This window comes from Glycine max, chromosome 13 (genome assembly GCF_000004515.6).
Source record: "Glycine max cultivar Williams 82 chromosome 13, Glycine_max_v4.0, whole genome shotgun sequence".
Lineage (NCBI taxonomy): Eukaryota > Viridiplantae > Streptophyta > Magnoliopsida > Fabales > Fabaceae > Glycine > Glycine max.
The window spans coordinates 21,881,328-21,903,376 of record NC_038249.2 but is presented as its reverse complement, the minus strand read 5'-3'; the positions used below and the strand labels follow the sequence as shown (position 1 = coordinate 21,903,376).

General features: G+C 35.3%; 2 protein-coding genes and 1 pseudogene across 3 annotated transcripts; all 3 read left to right on the top strand.

The window, feature by feature from the left end:
* The first annotated feature begins 1,076 nt into the window (after positions 1 to 1,076).
* Positions 1,077 to 2,075, top strand: LOC100792898 (putative invertase inhibitor; annotated as a pseudogene).
* A 1,216-nt stretch (positions 2,076 to 3,291) lies between these two features.
* Positions 3,292 to 5,891, top strand: LOC100812213 (DNA repair protein RAD51 homolog 1). Its single transcript, XM_003542338.5, has 9 exons — positions 3,292 to 3,559; positions 3,762 to 3,906; positions 4,011 to 4,121; positions 4,238 to 4,329; positions 4,479 to 4,573; positions 4,664 to 4,777; positions 5,062 to 5,191; positions 5,365 to 5,486; positions 5,574 to 5,891. Exons 1-9 carry the CDS (start codon positions 3,458 to 3,460, stop codon positions 5,695 to 5,697), a joined length of 1,035 nt encoding a protein of 344 aa, XP_003542386.1. The 5' UTR covers positions 3,292 to 3,457; the 3' UTR covers positions 5,698 to 5,891.
* An 853-nt stretch (positions 5,892 to 6,744) lies between these two features.
* On the top strand, positions 6,745 to 21,475 carry LOC100811682 (conserved oligomeric Golgi complex subunit 3). Of its 2 annotated transcripts, none has more exons than XM_006593910.4 (25): positions 6,745 to 6,923; positions 7,171 to 7,254; positions 7,324 to 7,431; positions 7,512 to 7,556; positions 7,642 to 7,716; positions 7,824 to 7,919; positions 8,325 to 8,402; positions 9,485 to 9,570; positions 9,715 to 9,781; positions 9,943 to 10,005; positions 10,119 to 10,220; positions 10,367 to 10,471; positions 10,572 to 10,664; positions 10,836 to 10,924; positions 11,195 to 11,414; positions 12,242 to 12,328; positions 17,805 to 17,921; positions 18,015 to 18,047; positions 18,330 to 18,416; positions 18,498 to 18,560; positions 19,464 to 19,580; positions 19,937 to 20,029; positions 20,292 to 20,417; positions 20,877 to 20,977; positions 21,120 to 21,475. In XM_006593910.4, the coding sequence occupies exons 1-25, from the start codon at positions 6,840 to 6,842 to the stop codon at positions 21,142 to 21,144; spliced, it is 2,244 nt and encodes a 747-aa protein (XP_006593973.1). In that variant the 5' UTR covers positions 6,745 to 6,839; the 3' UTR covers positions 21,145 to 21,475. The 2 variants fall into 2 exon arrangements, with proteins under 2 accessions (XP_006593973.1, XP_006593972.1); XM_006593909.3 differs by having other exon boundaries at positions 6,748 to 6,923; positions 21,171 to 21,475.
* Positions 21,476 to 22,049: the final 574 nt, after the last annotated feature.

The following is a 22,049-nucleotide window of genomic DNA, read 5'->3' as shown; positions in this document are numbered from 1 at the left end:
ATGTATTACAAATTTTAATTATTACATAATTTTTATACTTAAAAGTATTTATATACTATAAATTTTAGTTATATAAAATAAAAATTCATATATATATATATATATATATATATATATATATATATATAATTGGTTTCTAATATTCAATTATAGTTTATCCAGCCACTTAGTTAACATTAAAATTTAAAAACATAAAAAGAATATAGCACGCGTGCATGGTTAAGAGAAATCCACCCCTTCATTGCCTTACAAAGCATATAAAAAAGATGGTTTGGAGTTCCTTTGTTCAAATGTCTTTTTCATATGGTTGGTATGATGAAGATCCCAGAAAACTATATCTTGCAAAAACAAAATAGCGGCAATAACCCGATAATTTTTGTTGCAATTCGTGAACGCGATGCTAATATTTAGAATGCAATGTATAAGGGTCTTTTTAAAAATTATTATCTTATTAATTTATTATATTGCTCATTTTACAAAGTAGCCCACTCTAGAATTGGAGAAAAATAGTATTAAAGAGATTATAGTCCGATTGAGGTACCTCATGAACAGGGCAAAAGCCTATGATAAATTAGCGACAACTACTGAACTAGTCCTATACCTTTCGCTGTGAAAACACCCTGTCATCTTAGGAAAGTTTAATAACCATTCTAAAATAAATCTTTCAAAAAAATGACTACAAGATTATATTTTTATAATTACTTTAATAAATAAATAAAAAAACTCTCCATGTTGAATCAAATTTTAGGTAGTTGTCATGAACAAGTGTATGCTCTTTTGAAACATAAGGCAAGTACTTGTGGCCGATTGGCTAATTCTATTTTATTCCTCAGACAAAACAAATACAAAGAGTTGTCATGATCTATACAACATACGCCCGTTCCGACAAACAGAAAGAAAGGTAGCCAAATAATTCAAAAATCACTTGCCAAAAAAAAAAGTGTTATTCTATTTGCAATCATATCTGACATCTACACTGTTTATTAATTTAAATTGCTCAGTAGTAGCTGATAGACATTTATTTAAGTTTTGAATTTGTCTGTGTATCAATTGGTTTTTTAACCCGGATATTCCAGGAGAACATAGTTATCTGTCAACCATGTCATATCATCTTAATATATATCAACTAATTTGATTACAACATTATATATGACACTAGCACAGCCCCTAAAATCAGAGTCAGAGATGGCATCAAGGAAAGCTCTTAACCAATGGTTGGTTATGCCAATCTTGCTGATGAATTGCTTTGTTTTGCTGGGTCAATGTGCAAGGCCACTGAACACAGAAGAAGGAGAGGATTTGGTCACCTGCAAGCACACCTTCCATTTCCAAGTATGCATTTCTACCTTGAGATCAGTCCCTGCTAGCAAAGACATCAGATCTAAAAGTGCTTGCTGAGATTGCACTGAATCTGAGCACAACATATGCTGCAGACACTTTGTCCTATGTTCACGAGCTGCAGTCTAATTCTTCTGCTGCCAATGGCTCCAACAACAACATTTACGCGTCGCGTTGCTTAAGTGACTATGCAGAGGAATACTCAGAAGCCATAGAGAACTTGAAGGACTCAAAAGAAGCACTTGCTAATGGAGATTGTGACCAAGTGGATACGTTGGTTTCTGCTGCTATGTCTGATGCTGAGACATGTGAGGATGGCTTCAAGGACATGCAAAGTGGGGACAGTGATTCCACATCTCCTCTTACTGAGAGGAATCGTTACTTCTCTGAACTTTGTAGTAATGCTCTTGCCATTACAAAACTACTAGTTTAATTGAGTCAATCTTTTTCATCTAATGTGCTGTTAAGTGTTGACGATATATATATATATATATATATATATATATATGGTAACAACCTGCATTTATTACTTTACTAATGCTTTTTGCTTTTTGTTAAGTATTTGGTTTTTTATGTGTTCTGTCAGCAACTTGATCGGTATGAGGTAAATAAAGTATCAAATCAACAGTGTTACATGCACGTTACGATTTTTTTTTAATGCGCAAATAACTTGTATCATGCAGGCTCCATACTTCATTTCAAAATTATTCACTCTTTTTCACTGCACCAAATAAATGAACTTTACTCACATCTCTCTTCCCTCTTACTCCATTCCTCTTAAGCCTATTTCTTGCTCTTGCTCACCAAACAGAGTGTAAATCATAAGTAGGATAAACATGGAGTTGAATATTATTCACGATTTTTTATAGTAGGTTGGTGAGTTAGCAGATTAATTTATTTAAATAATGAAAGTAATTAAAATAAATAAGAAAATATATAATTTAGAAAAGTAAGTGGGCTGTAACGTCAGGGTTGTGAATGGAAATATATTAGAGATTAGAAATAATAGGAATTAAGTTTGTAATGAGAAAAATAAAGGTTTTGAAATTAAGAAATTAAATTAAAACAAGAAATTTGATCTTATAAATCAATCTTTATCGACCCACCAAAATTACTAATTATGAGATTGATGGATTAATAAACTGACTCTTAAAAAAATGATAACTTGATATGACCAACTTGATTCACTAACTCTATAAAGACTTTATAAGCATGTATAGACTTGCTATCCAACTACCTAATGAGCTACCTCTGATTGATTTTTGATTTTTGAAAGGGAGAAAATATATAAAGTAAGGAAATAAGAATATATATGCTCATTGTTACATTAAAATATTTTGTAAATTTAATCGACTTTAAATTAAAATTGAATACATCTTACTTTCTTATTTTAAATAAATCAAATTCATACAAATATATAAATTATCATATCATATAGATAATAAAGTAATAAAAATGAGTATCATTTTCTCATAGAACAATCTAAAAAATTATTAATTCTTGACTGATTTTCGATAAAGATCTATGAAACATTTAAAAACAAGCAAAAAGATGCGCCATGTTCAGGTAATTAAAAAAAGAATTAATAATGTTTTTAATTTCTACAAACGTAGTTAAATTCAATTTTGTTTCTTTCAAATATTTATTAATTTGAACTTTTTAGATTTTAATTTTTAAGAAAACAATAATTGCCTACCAAGAAGAAGAAGAAGAAGAAGAAGAAGAAGAATAAGGGTTTAGGGAGAGTGGAAGTGTAATTTCAGCGTTCAAATTTTTTTAGAGGGTCAACTTAGTAAGGAAAAGAGGTGATAATAGCAGCTTCGAAAAGAAGGCCACTTATCTATGTATTGGGCCATTTGAAGACAAAATTGGCCCCCTTGTGTGCGCGTTTCAATTAAATTAATTAACTTGTTTTTTTGAAGTATATAAAAAGAAGTTTAAGTTATTTTTAGGTTTGGTTTAAAGTTTTCTTGCTAAGCCTGTGGTGTAAGCTTCTTGGGATCGAGAGAAGTGTTATTTTGGCGCCCCTCCAATTCTTTTGAATCCTCATCACCCCCACTCCACCCATCTCATCTCTCTTCGATCTTAAATATTGAATCTTTGAGGGGTCAGAATCAGAATGTCGGCAACCATGGAGCAGCAACGCCACCAAAAAGCGCCCCAACAACAAGACGAAGCCGAAGAGATACAACCTGGCCCTTTACCCGTCGAGCAACTTCAGGTTTAATCTTCAACACCCACCCTTCACTTCTTTTCTTCAAAAACGCTTTCTTTTTCATCATTTCTCCCTCCCCATTTAATCCAATTTCCTCGATACCACTTTTCTCCATCGAATTGACGCCCACTATCATTTTAGGGCAGAAAAAAAAAAAACCTCTTTTCGTGTTTTTTGATGATACCCTTATGCTTAATTATGATCTCAGGCATCGGGCATAGCCGCCACGGACGTTAAGAAGCTTAAAGACGCCGGAATTTGCACCGTTGAATCCGTTGCTTACACTCCTAGGAAAGACCTTTTGCAAATCAAAGGTATCAGTGAAGCTAAAGTTGACAAGATCATTGAAGCAGGTAAACAAACACGGAAACATCTTCACCTTTGTTTATCTTATTGCCAATTTCTTACAATTGTGAAGGGAATTGTGATGTTTTTGTTTTCTGTTGTTTATTGACAGCTTCTAAGCTGGTGCCTATGGGTTTCACCAGCGCTAGTGAACTTCATGCCCAGCGCGATGCAATCATTCAGATAACCACGGGATCAAGAGAGCTTGACAAGATATTGGAGGGTCAGAATCAGAAACAATTAAGACCTTTTTAATGTTTATTATGTGTGGATTTGAATTTGAAACATCACGGGTTTCACTACTTAAGTGTCTTGAATTGATATGGGTTCTTCTACCAGGTGGAGTTGAGACCGGTTCTATAACTGAATTATATGGTGAATTTCGGTCTGGGAAGACTCAGTTGTGTCACACTCTCTGTGTCACTTGCCAAGTAAGTAGTTTAGTTTCCTTACATGTTCATGCTCAATAACAGTTTCTCTGATGCATTCAGTTTTAAAATTTGAGTTTGTTAAACTTTTGGTTCATATCTATCTGTAATTCTCACACCTTTACCTAATGTTTCGATTGTTGATGTTGTAGTTGCCACTAGACCAAGGAGGTGGGGAGGGTAAAGCTATGTACATAGATGCTGAGGGCACATTTAGGCCTCAGCGACTCTTACAGATAGCAGATAGGTAAAATGAATGATTGTTGATACAACTTTGCTGCTACCCTGTGTGTGATCTGTGCAATGCATTCAGTATTAATGTTTCTTAGTGCTGCAGGTTTGGATTGAATGGTGTTGATGTATTGGAAAATGTTGCTTATGCTAGAGCATACAATACTGATCATCAATCACGGCTTCTGCTTGAAGCAGCTTCAATGATGGTGGAAACTAGGTTTGACTTGCAACGGTTCCCTTTGCTCAATATTTTTAAGATCTGCTAAATTCTACATAATGTGCCTTTTAAATATGCATTATGTTGCACAAGTGCATAATACCATAATTGTTTGTTCTCATCTTGCTTTATCACTTACCACCTGAAATGTTTTATTCCTTCATGTTTTTTTCTTAGGCTAGAGTTGTAAGATTTTCCTTAACTTGAGATATTTGATTGTGGAAACTCTTTGTTTGGCTAGCAAAAATGCATTTTAGGCTTACATTTTGGTTGTATATACACAGGTTTGCTGTAATGATAGTAGATAGTGCTACTGCCCTCTATAGGACAGATTTTTCTGGAAGGGGGGAGCTTTCAGCTCGGCAAATGCATCTAGCAAAGTTCCTGAGGAGCCTTCAGAAATTAGCAGATGAGGTAAAACTCCTAGTTGGGCTGGCGGTGCACCTAACCTTCTAGGTTAATCTAATTCAATATTCTGGCTTAGGATGTTGAATTATAGAACATAACATGTTTGACTTTTCTTGGTAAATATACATAATCAGTTTGGACTTAGGAGTTAATAAGTTTTTCTGATTCTCTAATTGTAGTTTGGTGTGGCTATTGTCATAACAAACCAAGTAGTTTCACAAGTAGATGGTTCTGCAGTCTTTGCTGGACCTCAAATCAAGCCTATTGGAGGCAACATTATGGCTCATGCTACAACAACGAGGTATGAACTGCAAATATGAAATGTTTAGGTTTGGTTCTTCTTTGAGCTCGTTCTTACCCTGGATGTTAATTAATTTCTTGAGGACAGGCTAGCTCTCAGGAAAGGGAGAGGGGAAGAGCGAATCTGTAAAGTGATAAGTTCTCCTTGCTTGGCGGAAGCCGAAGCAAGGTTTCAGATTTGTGCCGAAGGAGTTTCAGATGTTAAAGACTAACTGATTTCAGAATGTTTGAATTTTTCTGTATGGTATACCTGTCGATTTGCAAGTATCCAGTATTAAATTTTGCAAAATTTGATGCCCCCAATTTTCTAGTTGTGATTTGTGAACCCCCTCCCGCCATATTTGTCAGCTTGTTTCTTCGCATTTTGTGTGATATCGATATTAATAAATTTGTAGTTATGATTGTAGAGTTCAGTTACAGTGAACTAGAGAAGTAGAGATCCACTTATTCAAAGTTTAACCCTGGCTTTTGATTCTCTGAACTACATAATAGAAATAGAATCAACAAACTATGTATGTCAAAGGCATTAAACTGAGGTATTGTTGGTGCTGTTTAAATCTAATGCCTCCATGGTTGACTCACTAGTTATTACCACGAAACAGCAAGCTTCACGGTAACTGATTGTTTAGGATCTCGTTCTTCTTACATTAAAAAAAATTAATAATTTAGAATTAAAACTTTCAGACATTGGTTATTTGAATTTATCAATTTAATGATGTCGTACTAAAGGGAAGCACATATAAAGGTGTATTTAAAATTAAGAAATGAGGTTTAAAAAGCATTTTTTCTTAATTTGATTTCACTTATCAAATCAAATAAAATATTAAAATAAATGGAAACTTGTGGACAACAAATTTAGTTAATTATAATATTTTAATAGATGAATAAATTGTTGTACAGAAAAAAATATACACAAGAAATTTACACTAAGTCATAAATAATTATATTAATAAATTTGACATTATATCTTAACATAAAATCTTAAAATTTAGTTTATAAATTTTCCTTTTTATGTTTAACTTTTTTTCTATTCAATGTAAGATTTTACTTCATAATTATACTCTAACAGAATAAATTTTAATATTTTTGACACATTTAAACTTCTTACCCGAGCTACATAAATTTTTTAATTAAATGATTTGAGGAACATATTTACAAATATTTTTATTTTGTTATAAACTTAATTAGTTAAATTAAAATTGTAATAAGACGACAAACCTTGCAACGCACACCAGTTATTATGATAATCTGAGAAACAAAACGCAGCGTTTGGTGCCGTAGCTCAAACGGGAGGTGTGTACGTTGTTATGTAAGGAAGGAAGAAGCAGAGCGAAGCGGTGACAGACAGAGGAAAATGGGAAGCAGAGGTCCACCTCAATCCCATCCAAATTCCGCTGCCATTTCCAAGGGTTACAACTTCGCTTCCACTTGGGAACAGGTTTCCTTCTTCAACAATTATTCCCCAAATCATGCTTCCATTTCTGTGTTTCCGCTCTTCTTTCCTCGCTCTAGTTACCTCGATTTCTAGATCTCGTATTTTCCAACTGCATTTGCATTCAATTCTTATCATATCATCTTAATCCATCTCTTTTGCTTACAATTACATCTCACTCCGCCACGGATCAGATCTGCGATGTTGTTCGCAGCGATTCGATTTGATTTTTGAAGTGAAATGTGTTTTGCAGAATGCTCCTTTGACAGAGCAACAACAATCCGCGATCGTTTCGCTTTCTCACGCAGTATCTGAGCGACCGTTGCCTCGCAAGTTGGTAAGATTTTGCCGTTTACATGTAATTGCTATTCTCTTGAATCAATTTAAATGTAATTCGCATTTGTAGGCTCAAGAAAATGCGTCGGTGCAAGACAATGCCTTATCTGTTAAAACGAAGGATAGTTCTTTTGATGACTCTGGTGCTATTGAGACTGTTATGGTCAATACCAATCAGGTTAGTTGTTCTGCGCAATCTGGTTTGTGACTTTGAATGCTTGACGTGAGTTTTTTTTTTTTTATTTGAACTTGATGCAGTTCTACAAATGGTTTACGGATCTTGAATCTGCCATGAAATCAGAGGTTAGTAGTCTTGTTATGCCGACATGGTGTAACACTCTGTTTATTTTGATCGTGGACTCTTAACTTAGTCAGTCTCCAATTGCAGACAGAAGAGAAGTATCAACATTACGTGAACACTCTAACTGACCGCATACAGACATGTGATGAAATTCTCCAACAGGTCATTTTCATTCTAGTTCTGTTTTACTGGGTTGGTTGCGGGTATCTAATTTGGTGACTATTATTTTCTCATTCAGTTTTCCATTTGGACGACTTGATCTCGTGCAGGTTGATGACACCCTAGACTTGTTCAACGAGCTACAGTTGCAGCATCAAGCAGTAGCTACAAAGACTAAAACGCTCCATGATGCATGTGATAGGCTGGTATGCTTTTGTTACCTGTGACATCAACTCATTTTCATTTTTTTGAAGTATTAGTGGAATGATTTGCAAAACTTATACTGTAGGTAATGTTTGCCAGTGACCTCTTGTTCCTTTAATAATAGACCACGTAGGTTAATGTACATGTTAAACTAATCAATCTGGAAAACAAGTCAATGGAACTGGAGATTTTAGGTTAGTTGGTTTCATTTTCCTTCATGCATGGTGGTAAAAAAATTTGGTTTAGTATGAAACTATTTATGAGTAATAAAACACCTTTTTTTTGGATATATTATTCCTATTTGGAAGTTGAAAGTCTATGATATTTTCTTAGGCTTACTTAGCTGCCTTAGATTTCTTCTTTGGCTGGAATGACTGATTTGCTCACTATTTTTATTCGTATTACAGCTACAAGAGAAACAAAGACTAATTGATTTTGCAGAAGCACTTCGTAGTAAACTCAATTACTTTGATGAACTGGAGAATGTAAGGTTTGACTGCTGGCTTGACTGGATCTTTTTCTTAATTTCATCTTCCATCTTTTCCTCTTTTTTTTTTTTTTTTTTGGTTTAATGATCTAATAGCATGTTACATCTTGAAGGATGTGAACATGCTAATAGGACCTACAAATTTATATGCTCCTAGCACCTAATATAATAATATCTGCCACTGAAAGGTGCCATTTTGGTGGGGACTTCAGGACAGTGCACAACGGGTGCTAAGACTAGTTGTCTCCTGGGGAACATCTATAATCTATAACAATAATAAAGACAATACCTCATTTGGGTTTCGATTTTTTTACCTATTTACCCCTGATTTTACCCCTTTAACTGCATACTATAATTATTTTTTTATTTAATCTTTATTCTCTCTTCTTTTTCTTTGAACTTCCCATTTATCAAAAAACTAATTGCTGTAACTTGTCATTTTCTATATTCTATTCTATCTTTCTTTCTTCCTCTTTTTTCAAATGTTTCTTTATGATATCACAAAGGTACGAAGTGTCTGTCTTGCACTGGTGTAATAAAAGAGGGATCATTTTCACATGTTTTCTGACATTGTGAAACTGAATAACTCAGACTTGCATCAAATTGATGATTTTTAGTACTTTTTTAATGAATTAAGTTTTGAGATATACTGAACTTTTACTATGAATTTCTGAGATGTTATACACTAATCATTTGTAATCTTTAGCTTTTGAATTTCTATTATCATACTTAATTTACATGTGTTTTGTGTTGCTTGTCAAGATTTTTTTTTTGTGTGTGTGTAAAGACATTATGTACTACAAGCACTTAATTGATGTAATTAACACTTCTTCAGTGTTGCTCTTGTAAAATAAAGTATTTGTTGCTGCTGCTTTAATCTTTCAAAATTTGCATGTTATATTTATTCAACATGCTTCTGCTGGTAGATCTGGTAGTATATTTTTTAACTTAAAAATTGAAGTAGTATATTTCTTTACAAAGAGTTTGGAGTTCTTTGTTTTGTTCAGAAGTTGCACAAAAGTGCAAGTAGTTATTATTTTATAAGTGATGTATATGGTTTGTTTAAATTCTTCTGTACAGGTTGCCACCAATTTTTATTCTCCAAACATGAACGTTGGAAATGAAAACTTTCTCCCACTTCTCAAACGGCTTGATGAATGCATCTCGTGAGTGAAAATCCAGTTTCGTTCCAGTACTTTGTACTGTTGCTCAGTGTATAAAATGTCATTTAAACGATTTAACGTTGGCTTTATCTGCTTTGTAGTTGAACAATAAATGTGATCATTGACATTTTTTATCTTTTAATTTAGGTATGTTGAAAACAATCCACAGTATGCAGAATCAAGTGTTTACTTGCTTAAATTTCGGCAACTCCAGGTTTATAAAATTTACTACTAAGAATTGTTAATTAATTTTAGCAAACTGTTTGTTCTACTTTTGATCTTCTGTCTATGGCTAGAAGTCTGTCCTATGATATCTCTCTCATATTTGATAAATATTAAACCTTGAGTAATTTTGAAACATTGTTCTTTTTATAGTCTCGAGCATTGGGCATGATGCGTTCTCATGTACTTGCTGTTCTTAAAGGTGCCTCTTCTCAGGTGAAGTTAATTTAACAGGTTGAGTGGATAATATGTGTGCGTATTGTATTCTACAAGGATACAAGTATTTAGAATCCTGTGATAATGTAATTTGGTATGTATCTCAACATCAGGTCCAGGAAGCAATCCGTGGAAGTGGGGGTGGCAAAGCATCTATCTCTGAGGGAGTAGAGGCATCCGTGATATATGTTCGGTTCAAGGCAGCAGCAAGTGAGGTAAGCCTTTCCATTTGACATAAATCTTTGGATTTGAAGGTTTATTGTGGACAGAAAAAACAATGGTCATTTATAATGATTAATTTTTTCTCCAGCATATTTCTACCTCTCCTTTGTGAAGCTGATTAAGAATGTAACTTTTGCAGCTTAAGCCACTACTTGAAGAAATTGAAAGCAGGTCTTCAAGGAAAGAATATGGTCAAATTCTGGCAGAATGCCACAGACTATACTGTGAGCAACGCCTCACTTTGGTGAGAATTAACATGCTTGGTCATTATATGTTGTTTTTAATATTTTTTTCTATATTAGTAAGTCAGCTGATTGCAAGATTCTTTGTTTCATTCCATGAAGATAAGAGGTATAGTTCAGCGGCGAATATCTGAGTTTGCCAAGAAAGAGTCTTTGCCTTCGTTGACTAGATCAGGCTGTGCATATCTCATACAGGTACTGTAATTTTTTTAAACACCATGTCTTTTTATTGATTTTGGTCTTTGGTTGATGAGAAACTTCTTGTAATTGTTCTATTTGTTTTTATGCTAAATGTGAACTTTTAAGTTTTAATGATATTACTTGGTTCATATCTTTATTTCGTATTGATTGTAATTTGAAGTGCAGGTCTGTCAACTTGAACACCAACTTTTTAATCATTTTTTCCCAGCTTCTTCAAAGGATATTTCAAGTTTAGCTCCATTAATGGATCCTCTGTAAGTTTGTATTCCTGTTAAAAGAATACTTGGTTTATTTTTCTTTGAACAGAAGAAGCATTCATATATCCAGATAGTGTTTGACAAGGTAAGTGAAGGAGCATTTGCAATGGGGGTTCCTTCCTTGGGTTTTTGATACTTCCCGGCTTACAAGTCCATCTTTTTCATTATCTATTGTTTAATGTGAATGTTATTTTAAAAGCAAAATTTCCATACTCTCAGTATGTGTATAGCATTGGCAACTCATGATTTCATCAATTTTGCTTGCAGGTCAACATATTTGTATGATACACTGCGTCCCAAACTTGTTCATGAAACAAATATTGATTTTCTTTGTGAACTTGTTGATATACTTAAAATGGAAGTTCTGGGGGAACAGCATAGTAGGAGGAGTGAATCACTAGCTGGTCTTCGTCCTACATTTGAGAGAATTTTAGCAGATGTTCATGAGCGGTTAACATTTCGTGCTCGGACTCATATACGGGATGAGGTAGGTTACTCATTGGTTTTTTATTTTTTATTATTATTTTAATGTTCTGATTTCTTAGTTATTTGTTTTAACTGTTGAAGTTATTCTTTTTTGTTGGGTTTTTGTCCCTCTGGTTGTTTGTTTTCCACCTTATTACTGAAAGGAAAAAAATACCATCCAACAATATATCACAACATAAATTATTTATCATAAATCTAAAATATAATTTGTATGTTAAAAATATTTAATTATTACAGATTTTAATTATAATATAATTTATATATTGAGAAATATTTATTTAATATAAATTATAAATTTTAGTTGTATAAAATAAACATTTATTATGTGCAAATTGCAATGCACAAGCTAATGTACTGGTTTTCTGGAGAACTGTGTCAATTTTGTTCTTGTGCTCAAATTTGCTTACCTATTTTTTTCTGCCTCTTCTTGGTAGCCTTCGTCCCCAAGTCCGCCCCTCTCTCAAGTCTCAATTTCAACCCTCTTTCTCCATTCATTCTTCCCCTTTCTCTAGCTCAAAACTGCTTGTGCTTTGCATCCTCCTCCAAACAATAAAATTTTTTGCCATGACTTACCTACTTGTACTGTGCTGCTTGTGTTGTCCCCTAAGTGCATCAAACACAACGTGATTAGATGATTGAAGTAAATGATTTTCAGTCTTAAGAATCATACTGTCAGATCAAATGTACTGCTTATATTTTATTGGTTGTTGACGATTTTTTGGCTCACCATATTTAGTTCCTTGTGGTGATCGTTATGATAATTTAAATTTCTTTTATACTATCTTGATTTCTTGAAAGTTGAAACCTTATTTCTTTATCTTATTACAGATAGCAAATTACATTCCAACTAATGAAGACTTGGACTACCCTGAAAAGCTAAAGAAATCTGCTGAAAGTACTTCTGAGATCAATCCTGTAAAGTGTCTTTCTTTGCAACTTTTTTTTTTTAGATAATTCAGCCATGACTGCTTTTCACTAATGATGGGTTGATGACTATTACATGCTGGTTTTCCTATGATAATGCTCATTAGATGTATTTCGTAATTCGAGTTGCTTGCTGCATTAGTTTCTTGTTGAGTAATGTGAATTAGATCACAACTACGGGTTATTCTTTTCTGTTCTTGATTATGTCACCTTCCAAAAATTGCCTTTTTTTGAACTGGAAACTTACATGGCTCACAGGATATTGAAATATCATGCCTGAGGACTATTGCAATATTGATGATACCATGTGATGAATCAATTATTCTTCCCAATCCCATCTCAGTTTTGCCACAATTTTACCAAGAGAGCAAATTTGTGGACTGTTGGGTATCCTTGTATTTTATCTATATTAGGTAGCTTTGTTAGTAAGCTTTTCAGAAGGGCAGCAGTGAGTTGTCACTGTCACTGCCCTTCTCTCTCCATCTTGTACTCTATATATATGTCTTTTTTGAAATAAAAAAGTAGTGAGAGAAAGGAGGGAATTTCTCCTTTAGTTTCAAGTTGGTACCAGAGCAGGTTCCGACCGTCGTCCGCCGCCGCCGTACGCCGTTGTCTCCGGCGGATTTTTCCGGCGAGACCAGGGTTCGGATCGCCTCGAAAAGCGCGATCCACCCCTGGAACTTGCACCGCCATCGGAAGCTCCACGCGCGGCTTCTTCCTCGCGTGTTTTCCGGTGCGTGCAGCTCACGCGCCGCCGTGCCGGCGTCGGAAGCTGCCCCTTCCGGTCTCGGCAGCTTCGTCGTCGCCTCCTGGGTGCGTTTCAGGCCTCACCTCCTTCTTCCGGCAAGCTGTTTGGTCAGCTCTTGTGTGTTTTCCTCTCTTGTGTGTTAGGGTTTGCTGTTTGGCTCTTAAATGGCCTCCTCTGGACTTGTTTTTTCATTCTCCGGGACCCCAACCATCACCACTGCAAAGCTGAACTGGAAAAACTACCCTTCGTGGTCTGCTTCCGTGGAGTTGTGGTTCCTTGGTCAAGGACACCATGACCACTTGGAGAAAACCTCAGATTCTGTTTCAGATGATAAAAGATCTGAATGGGAGAAGCTTGATTATCAACTGTGTGCCGTGTTAAGGCAATCAGTTGAGCCGGATATCTTGGAAATCCTTCGATCATTTAAATCATGTCGTTCCTTTTGGAAGAAAGCCCAAGAAATCTTTGCCAATGATATCCAAAGTTTGTTTGATGCAACCATGAAAGTTACAGCCCTCAAGCAAACCAGTCATGACATGATCGCTCATGTGGGTAAGGCTCGAGCTGCCGTGGAAGAACTGAGAAAGTTCCTTGTAGCTGATTCATTAGAAGAAGTGAATAGGAAACTTGACAAGTTCAACATGGTTCTTATTTTGAGAAGCTTGCATTCAGACTTTGATCATGTGCGTGATCAAGTACTTGCTGGAGACCAGATTCCATCGATGGATTCCCTCATTACTAGGCTTCTCCGCATGCCTCATTTATTGAAGGATGAGAATCCTACTGATGGAGTGGAGACGTCAGCCATGGTTGCATCTCAAAGAAGAGGAAGTAGCTGCAACAACAGAGGAGGTCGTAGTGGAAGGGGTGGACGTCCTTATTGCACTTATTGCAAGAGGATGGGTCACACCCAAGAGAATTGTTATTCGTTGCATGGGTTTCCCGACAAGGTCGCACAGGTCTCTCGTTCAGAGAAAGCAGAGTCTAGATTTTCTGATGAGGAGTATCAGGAGTATTTGAAGCTTAAATCCGAGAAACCCAGCAACCAAGCTCAATCCTCATCTGTACCATGTGTTTCAACAGCCTGTATCTCTCAATCCATTGAAGGTTCTAGTCCTTGGATACTCGACTCAGGTGCCTCTGATCATATTTCTGGTAACAAATCCTCCTTTTCATCCTTCTCTTTTCCAAAAATTCCTCACCACGTTACTGTAGCCAATGGTTCCAAGGTTGTGTCTCAAGGAAGTGGTCAAGTTTCATTATCTCCTTCTCTGAAATTGAATTCTGTGTTATTCATTCCTCAGTGTCCCTATAATTTAATTTCATTAAGTCAGTTAATGCGTTCGTTAAATTGTTCAGTAACCCTTACAACTAATTCATTTGTTATTCAGGAACATGGGATGGGGCGACTGATTGGAGAAGGACATGAATCACGAGGACTTCACTACTTGGAATCCAGTCCACCTGGGGCTTGTTTTGCAATCTCAAAGCCCAAACTTTTGCATGATCGTCTAGGTCACCCAAGTTTACCAAAATTGAAGATGATGGTTCCTAGTCTCAAGAATCTTCGAGTCTTAGATTGTGATTCTTGTCAACTAGGAAAACATGTCAGGTCGTCATTTCCTCAAACTGTACAAAGATGTAACTCGGCTTTCTCTACCATTCATTCTGACATTTGGGGACCAAGTCGTGTTACATCTTTTGGTTTCCGATATTTTGTAACCTTCATTGATGAATTCTCCAGATGTACTTGGGTTTATTTAATGAAAGATAGATCTGAACTTTTGCCTATATTCGTGTCTTTTTATCTTGAGATTGAGAATCAATTTGGAAAAACACTTAAAATTTTCAGGAGTGACAATGCTAAAGAATATTTCTCTCATGATCTTTCTTCTTTTTTGTCTTCCAAGGGTATTTTACATCAGTCTACATGTCCTCGCACACCACAAAATGGCATAGCAGAAACGAAGAATCGTCATCTTCTTGAAACTGCACGCTCCCTAATGTTAAATTAAAATGTTCCTACACATCATTGGGGAGATGCAGTGCTTACTGCTTGTTTCCTAATCAATAGGATGCCCTCTTCTTCTCTTGAAAACCAAATCCCTCACTCAATCGTCTTCCCTCATGATCCACTATTTCATGTCTCTCCTAAAGTGTTTGGTTGTACTTGCTTTGTCCATGATTTGTCTCCTGGTTTAGACAAACTCTCTGCTAGGTCAGTTAAATGCGTCTTCTTGGGTTATTCTCGTCTTCAAAAAGGTTACAAATGTTATTCTCCAACCCTGAGAAGATACTACATGTCTGCAGATGTAACCTTCTTTGAAGACACACCATTCTTCTCACCTTCCGAAGACCATTCTTCATCTCTTTAGGAAGTTCTCCCTATTCCTTATCCTTATCCTCTAGATGACTCCGACCAAAATGTCATTGTTGGTCCCTCTTCCTCACCGGATTCACCTGAAGTTGTATCTTCACCTCTGATTACAGATCAACCCAGGACAACGCAGATTGGATTTCCAGTACCTGAAGCTTCTCCCCGTGATTCTCGTTCTTCTTCAGCCAGTCCTCCGCTTATGGCTCCTTCCACCTCTTCTTCTCATTTTGACACACATTGGCCCATTGCCATCAGGAAAGGTATTCGCTCTACTCGTAATCCTCATCCTATTTATAATTTCTTAAGTTACCATCGTTTGTCTCCTTCATATAGTTCCTTTGTTTTCTCATTGGCCTCCATTACTATTCCTTCCACTGTCCGTGAGGCACTTGATCATCCTGGCTGGAGACAGGCTATGGTTGATGAGATGCAGGCTCTTGAAGATAATGGTACTTGGGAGCTTGTTCCTCTTCCTCCTGGTAAGACCATTGTGGGTTGTAGATGGGTCTACATTGTTAAAGTTGGGCCCAATGGTAAGGTTGATCGGCTTAAGGCTCGCTTGGTGGCTAAGGGCTACACACAGGTATATGGCATTAATTACTGTGATACTTTCTCCCCTGTCGCCAAACTCACTACTGTTCGTCTGTTTCTTGCTATGGCTGCTATCCGTCACTGGCCCCTCCATCAGCTTGATATTAAGAATGTTTTTCTCCATGGTGATCTTGAGGAGGATATTTATATGGAGCAACCTCCTGGGTTTGTTGCTCAGGGGGAGTACGGTCTTGTTTGTAAGCTTCACCGATCTCTCTATGGGTTGAAGCAATCTCCTCGCGCTTGGTTTGGTAAATTTAGTCATGTTGTCCGCATGTTTGGACTGAAACGAAGTGAAGCTGATCATTCTGTATTTTATTGTCATACATCCCCTGAAAAATGTGTTTATCTAATTGTCTATGTTGATGATATAGTGATTACAGAGAATGATACTACTAAGATCACCCAGTTAAAAGAGCACTTATTCAGTCATTTTCAGACCAAAGATTTGGGTCCTTTGAAGTATTTCCTTGGTATTGAAGTAGCTCAATCAGGAGATGGTGTTGTGATCTCTCAGAGAAAGTATGCTCTTGACATTTTAGAAGAAACAGGTATGCAGAATTGTAGACCTGTTGAAAGTCCTATGGATCCAAACCTGAAGCTCATGCAAGATCAAAGTGAGGTTTATCCTGATCCTGAGAGATATCGGAGGCTTGTGGGAAAACTCATTTACCTTACCATTACCAGACCTGATATCTCCTTTGTTGTGGGAGTGGTTAGCCAGTTTATGCAGAATCCTCATTTGGACCATTGGAATGCTGTCATGCGTATTCTGAGATATATTAAAAAAGCTCCTGGTCAAGGGTTATTGTATGAAGACAAGGGTAATACACAACTATCGGGATATTGTGATGCTGATTGGACTGGTTGTCCCATGGATAGAAGGTCTACATCAGGCTATTGTGTCTTCATTGGAGGAAATCTTATTTCTTGGAAAAGCAAGAAACAGACAGTTGTCGCTCGGTCCAGTGCAGAAGCTGAATATCGATCTATGGCTATGGTTACTTGTGAGCTCATGTGGATTAAACAGTTTCTGCAGGAATTGAGGTTTTGTGAAGAGCTGCCAATGAAGTTGTATTGTGATAATCAGGCTGCTCTTCATATTGCCTCAAACCCAGTTTTTCATGAAAGGACTAAGCACATAGAGATTGATTGTCATTTCATTCGAGAGAAGCTTCTGTCCAAGGAGATTGTCACTGAGTTCATTGGTTCTAATGATCAGCCAGCAGATATTTTGACTAAGTCCTTAAGAGGACCTAAAATTCAGATTGTATGTTCCAAGCTTGGTGCATATGATTTATATGCTCCAGCTTGAGGGGGAGTGTTGGGTATCCTTGTATTTTATCTATATTAGGTTGCTTTGTTAGTAAGCTTTTCAGAAGGGCAGCAGTGAGTTGTCACTGTCACTGCCCTTCTCTCTCCATCTTGTACTCTATATATATGTCTTTTTTGAAATAAAAAAGTAGTGAGAGAAAGGAGGGAATTTCTCCTTTAGTTTCAAGTTGGACTAATTAATGAATATTTCATATGCTTGTTGCTCACATGCATGCATGGCACTGTGTGATTGTAGCATATTTCTTGTTTGTTTACATGCTGGAGACCTCAACCAGACTTGTATTTTCTTTAGTAGTTATTGCTGAATATTTTCATGTACTCACTTGTTTGACAATTTGCATTATGTAAATAGCTCTAGATTCAAAATTTGTTTGTCTTCCATCTTTCATAATTGGCAAATTGCTTTACATTTGCAGGCTGATGACAACCCAGATATTTTTAAAACATGGTATCCACCCCTGGAGAAAACTCTATCATGTCTTTCAAAGTTGTATCGTTGTTTAGAGTCTGCAGTTTTCACGGGCTTAGCACAGGTATTAGAGGTTCCACTTTAACTATTTTTTCCCCCCTGGTATTCTCTCCCTTTGAATATTTTACTAATAATTGGCTTTTGTTATTTCAATCAGGAAGTAGTGGAAGTTTGCTCAGCATCTATTCAGGTAAGGCAAAAATAAGCTTTCTGGTCCATATCATGATCATATCAATGTAATATAAATATTATTAAGGAGTAAATATCTGATTACCTGTATTGGGTTATATTATCTTTTTTTCTTCAATTATAGATGTGTTTGAACTGGAAAGAGAAAACAGTATAAAAGGATGAGGATACAGAAACAATTGATTCACACAAATGGTGCTTAAATTTATGTTTGAAAACTGTGTTTAATATTTTGTTTTGACTAGCTTGTTTTATGTTTGCTGCTTTGTCTTGTTTGCCACAGAAAGCAAGCAAATTAATTGCAAAGAGATCATCACAAATGGACGGACAGCTCTTCCTTATAAAGCATCTTTTAATTTTAAGGGAGCAGGTAATCCTGTGTCAGACTCTCTTATGTAATTATTTAGTAGATTTTATATAATTTGTGAGTAATCATTTTTTGGTCTTCCAGATTGCACCTTTCAATATTGAATTTTCAGTCACACAAAAGGAGCTCGATTTCTCTCATTTGCTGGTTAGTGTTTCTTAGCCCAGTAATATATTTTTGTGAGCTGAGTTCAATACACTGCTGTTCGGATTTCAAACACTTTGTCTAATTTGTGCTCATTTCATTGCTTGTTACCATTTTATTGCCATGTAATGTGAGGAAAAAGAACTTGGCAAATAAGTCTCAAATAAGAAGCACAAGAATTCTCATCAGTTTGTTTCACATAATTCAACTTCATTGTAATGTAAAGGACTCTGATATGATGCTGCTTCTTGTATGGTCATGGTTCTTAATTTCTTGTCAAAGGAAGCCTATACTTTGAATAGAAGACCGGTTATTATTGTAATTTTACCTGTGCCCGGAACCATTGACCAACTAAGAGGAAGGTATTTTTTAGGAGAAATAGTATTTTAAAAAACAGATAACAAGTATACCAGGGTAAGGATAAGATATCTTAAAGGGCTGATAAAAGAAAAAAAAAATAGAACAAAGGAAAAGAAACTAAGGAGTCTAGGGAAGCAGTAGGGCAGCCCAATTCCTCTGCAAATTGGATGATCCTATCCCAAAACAAATTTAGTAAGGAGATTCACTTAAAGATGCATAGTTTTTGCTCCATAAGAGAAAAATATGTGTCAGTGTGCACCAAATAGATATCATAAAACAAACACTGGAAACTCAGGAAGTAAAATTACCAATGATGTAATAAACTACAAGAACAACTTCTTCTTAATCTATTTGATATGCATATCCTTAGACCTACCATGTTAAAGTTCTAAATGAGTGTGTGAATGCTATGTAAAGAATTTTTTTTAGTCATGGACTTTGCCTACTAATATTGTCATGTCATGAGTAGGATTTAATTTTTTATTTTGCTGATTTAGCTTTTAGTATCACTAATATTTTGTCTCTATCAATTGGAATATGGTTCAGGAGCATCTACGAAGACTTCTAAGAGGGCAAGCCTCTCTATTTGAATGGTCAAGATCAACTTCATTGGCAAGGACATTGTCTCCAAGAGTTTTGGAAAATCAAATTGACACAAAGAAGGTTTGTGACTTTGTGGATTAATATGGTTTGGTCAAATGACTTGTAAAACAAGCCTCTCGTTGATGTTTTGGTTGTGCATTCTCAGTTTGTTCATCCTTATGCAAAATTAGATTAGAAACATTGGTTAGACGTAACACCTCTCAAAAGTATAAGAGTTTATATTTGGTATTGGATCCTTTGAAAGTTTTAAATTCAAAGTTAATTTGATTGTGATTGCATGTATAATCAGTCACCCAATATGTGATCAAAATTTTCCTTGTCTTTTCAGTGATTCTCCTTTAATCCTTTTATTCCATATGTTGCATAATCAAATTTAGACCATTGTCTAGTGCCTTTGATATATGTTTTTTTTTCAGGAACTGGAAAAGAGCCTTAAAGCCACTTGTGAGGAGTTCATCATGTCTGTTACTAAGCTTGTTGTGGATCCTTTGCTTTCATTTGTTACAAAGGTTTGTGTCTGTAAACAAGTTAGTTTTTACTTTGCCAGCTGGTGAACCAAAAAGAGATCCTTGGCTTTAAAGCAAAGGCACTTGTAAATATATAATTGGTTCTTAGTACAAATTTTTCGTTACTTGGATGCTGCTAATCTCATGTCATAAACATATTTGAAATATTTCATTTCTTCACAACAGTCACTATGAAGATTTAACTTTTTCTATCATCTTCATAAAGAGAAATATTTTTACCAGTTTTTTCATATTGATTTTGTAGGTTACAGCAGTTAAAGTTGCATTATCATCAGGTGGTCAGAATCAAAAGCTAGAGTCAGTTATGGCCAAACCTCTGAAGGATCAGGCTTTTGCTACTCCAGATAAGGTGGCTGAACTTGTTCAAAAGGTAGGTCATTTACTAATTAGAAATTTAGAATTATTTACATTATTTTTTTCATTGAACTACAGAATATCTAGTCTAATAGGAGAATTCTTACCCTGGTAGATAATCGAAAAAATAAAAAATCAATGCCTCCAATCTCATGTTTAAAATAAGTAAGCATGGAAGCTTTAGATAAAGTAAAAGTGCTGAATGTCTGTTTCAGGAGTATTATATTGTTCATCACCAGCCAACGAAATAGTCCTTTTTAATAGAACTTGTGGTCTTGCAGAAACTCATCTACATTAGTGATGATGTCTAAATGAGAGCACAAATTAAAATAGAAAAGAATACTCCTTGCATTATCTTGATTTGTGTAATCTCTTTTATTTAACTTTGTCATGTATGGATAGATGAGTTTTTTAAAATTAGGTTTGTGAATCCCATTCTGTTGTCAAGCTAAATTGATGTTTGGTGGTCTAATAGGTCAGGACTGCTATTCAGGAGCAACTGCCGGTGGTGATAGAAAAGATGAAGCTTTATTTACAGAATTCATCAACAAGAACGATACTTTTCAAACCAATAAAGTAAGTTTATATGTAAAATATAGAATTACAGTTTCAAAATTTTTCTGTACTACTTGCTTGAGAAGTGCATCTTGATTATCAGAACCAACCTTTTAATGTTGGTTTGTATTATTCCTGGGTTTATGAATTTGTTACTTTCTAGCTATGCAGAATCGTACCAATCTTAAGGCTGTTTCCCTTCGTGTCCATGCAGGACAAATATTGTTGAAGCCCATATCCAAGTTCAATCCCTACTACAATCAGAATACACGAGTGAAGAGATCCAGACCATTAATCTCAAATCCGTACAGGATCTGCAAAATGAGCTTGATAATTATCTCTAATTTGTATGTAAAGGCCATTGGATAATTTCATGTCCATTTTTCCCCTGCTGGAGGATCTTGAACAAACAAAGACTTGGTTACATACATTCTAGATAATTTTGTAGAATTATTAGCAAGAGATGGCAGAGTTGTGGTTTTGCTGCGGACGATCTATATATACCCTTTTCTTTTCTAACACCGGTGGATATTTTTGTACATTTTTTTCATTAGTCACCAACAAACCCTATACTTACCCATTCTTCCGCAGTTATTTTTTTTTGTTATAAGACATTTTTTCTAACACTGGTGGCTAACGTACTGATGATTACTTGACTTTTGCTCTTTCATGTGATGACTGATAAAAAAAAGCTATTTCACACCACATTATACGACTTTATTGTCATAGACATGTTTGGTTGATTACTTATTTAGTAATTTAAAAGAAGATATTTAACTAAAAAATTGAAAAAGTAAAAGTGAAAAAAAATGTAGTGAAAATAGTTATTGTAGAAAATAGTTTTCAATTTTCATTCCCATGAAAATAGGAGCTACTCACCCCCTTCTCATGAAAATATAAATACATTGATATGTGAGAATGCAACTTCTTTGGGAATAAAACATCTTGAAATATATTTTCATAATCTTCTAACAAACTGGGGGTGAAACAAATGCTCCTTGTAGTAATGTTTGTAACATAAATTTTTAGAAAATCATAAATTTGTTTTTTTATATTCTATTTTAATAATTTTAATAAATATTTAATTGCATCT

Coding starts and splice junctions, on each gene's coding strand:
- LOC100811682 (XM_006593909.3), top strand. CDS start 6,840: ATGGGAAGCAGAGGTCCACCTCAATCCCATCCAAATTCCGCTGCCATT. Junction 7,717..7,823: donor GTGATGAAATTCTCCAACAG/GTCATTTTCATT, acceptor GATCTCGTGCAG/GTTGATGACACCCTAGACTT. Junction 10,472..10,571: donor GTGAGCAACGCCTCACTTTG/GTGAGAATTAAC, acceptor CATTCCATGAAG/ATAAGAGGTATAGTTCAGCG.
- LOC100812213 (XM_003542338.5), top strand. CDS start 3,458: ATGTCGGCAACCATGGAGCAGCAACGCCACCAAAAAGCGCCCCAACAA. Junction 4,574..4,663: donor CTCTTACAGATAGCAGATAG/GTAAAATGAATG, acceptor TTAGTGCTGCAG/GTTTGGATTGAATGGTGTTG. Junction 5,487..5,573: donor GCTCATGCTACAACAACGAG/GTATGAACTGCA, acceptor TCTTGAGGACAG/GCTAGCTCTCAGGAAAGGGA.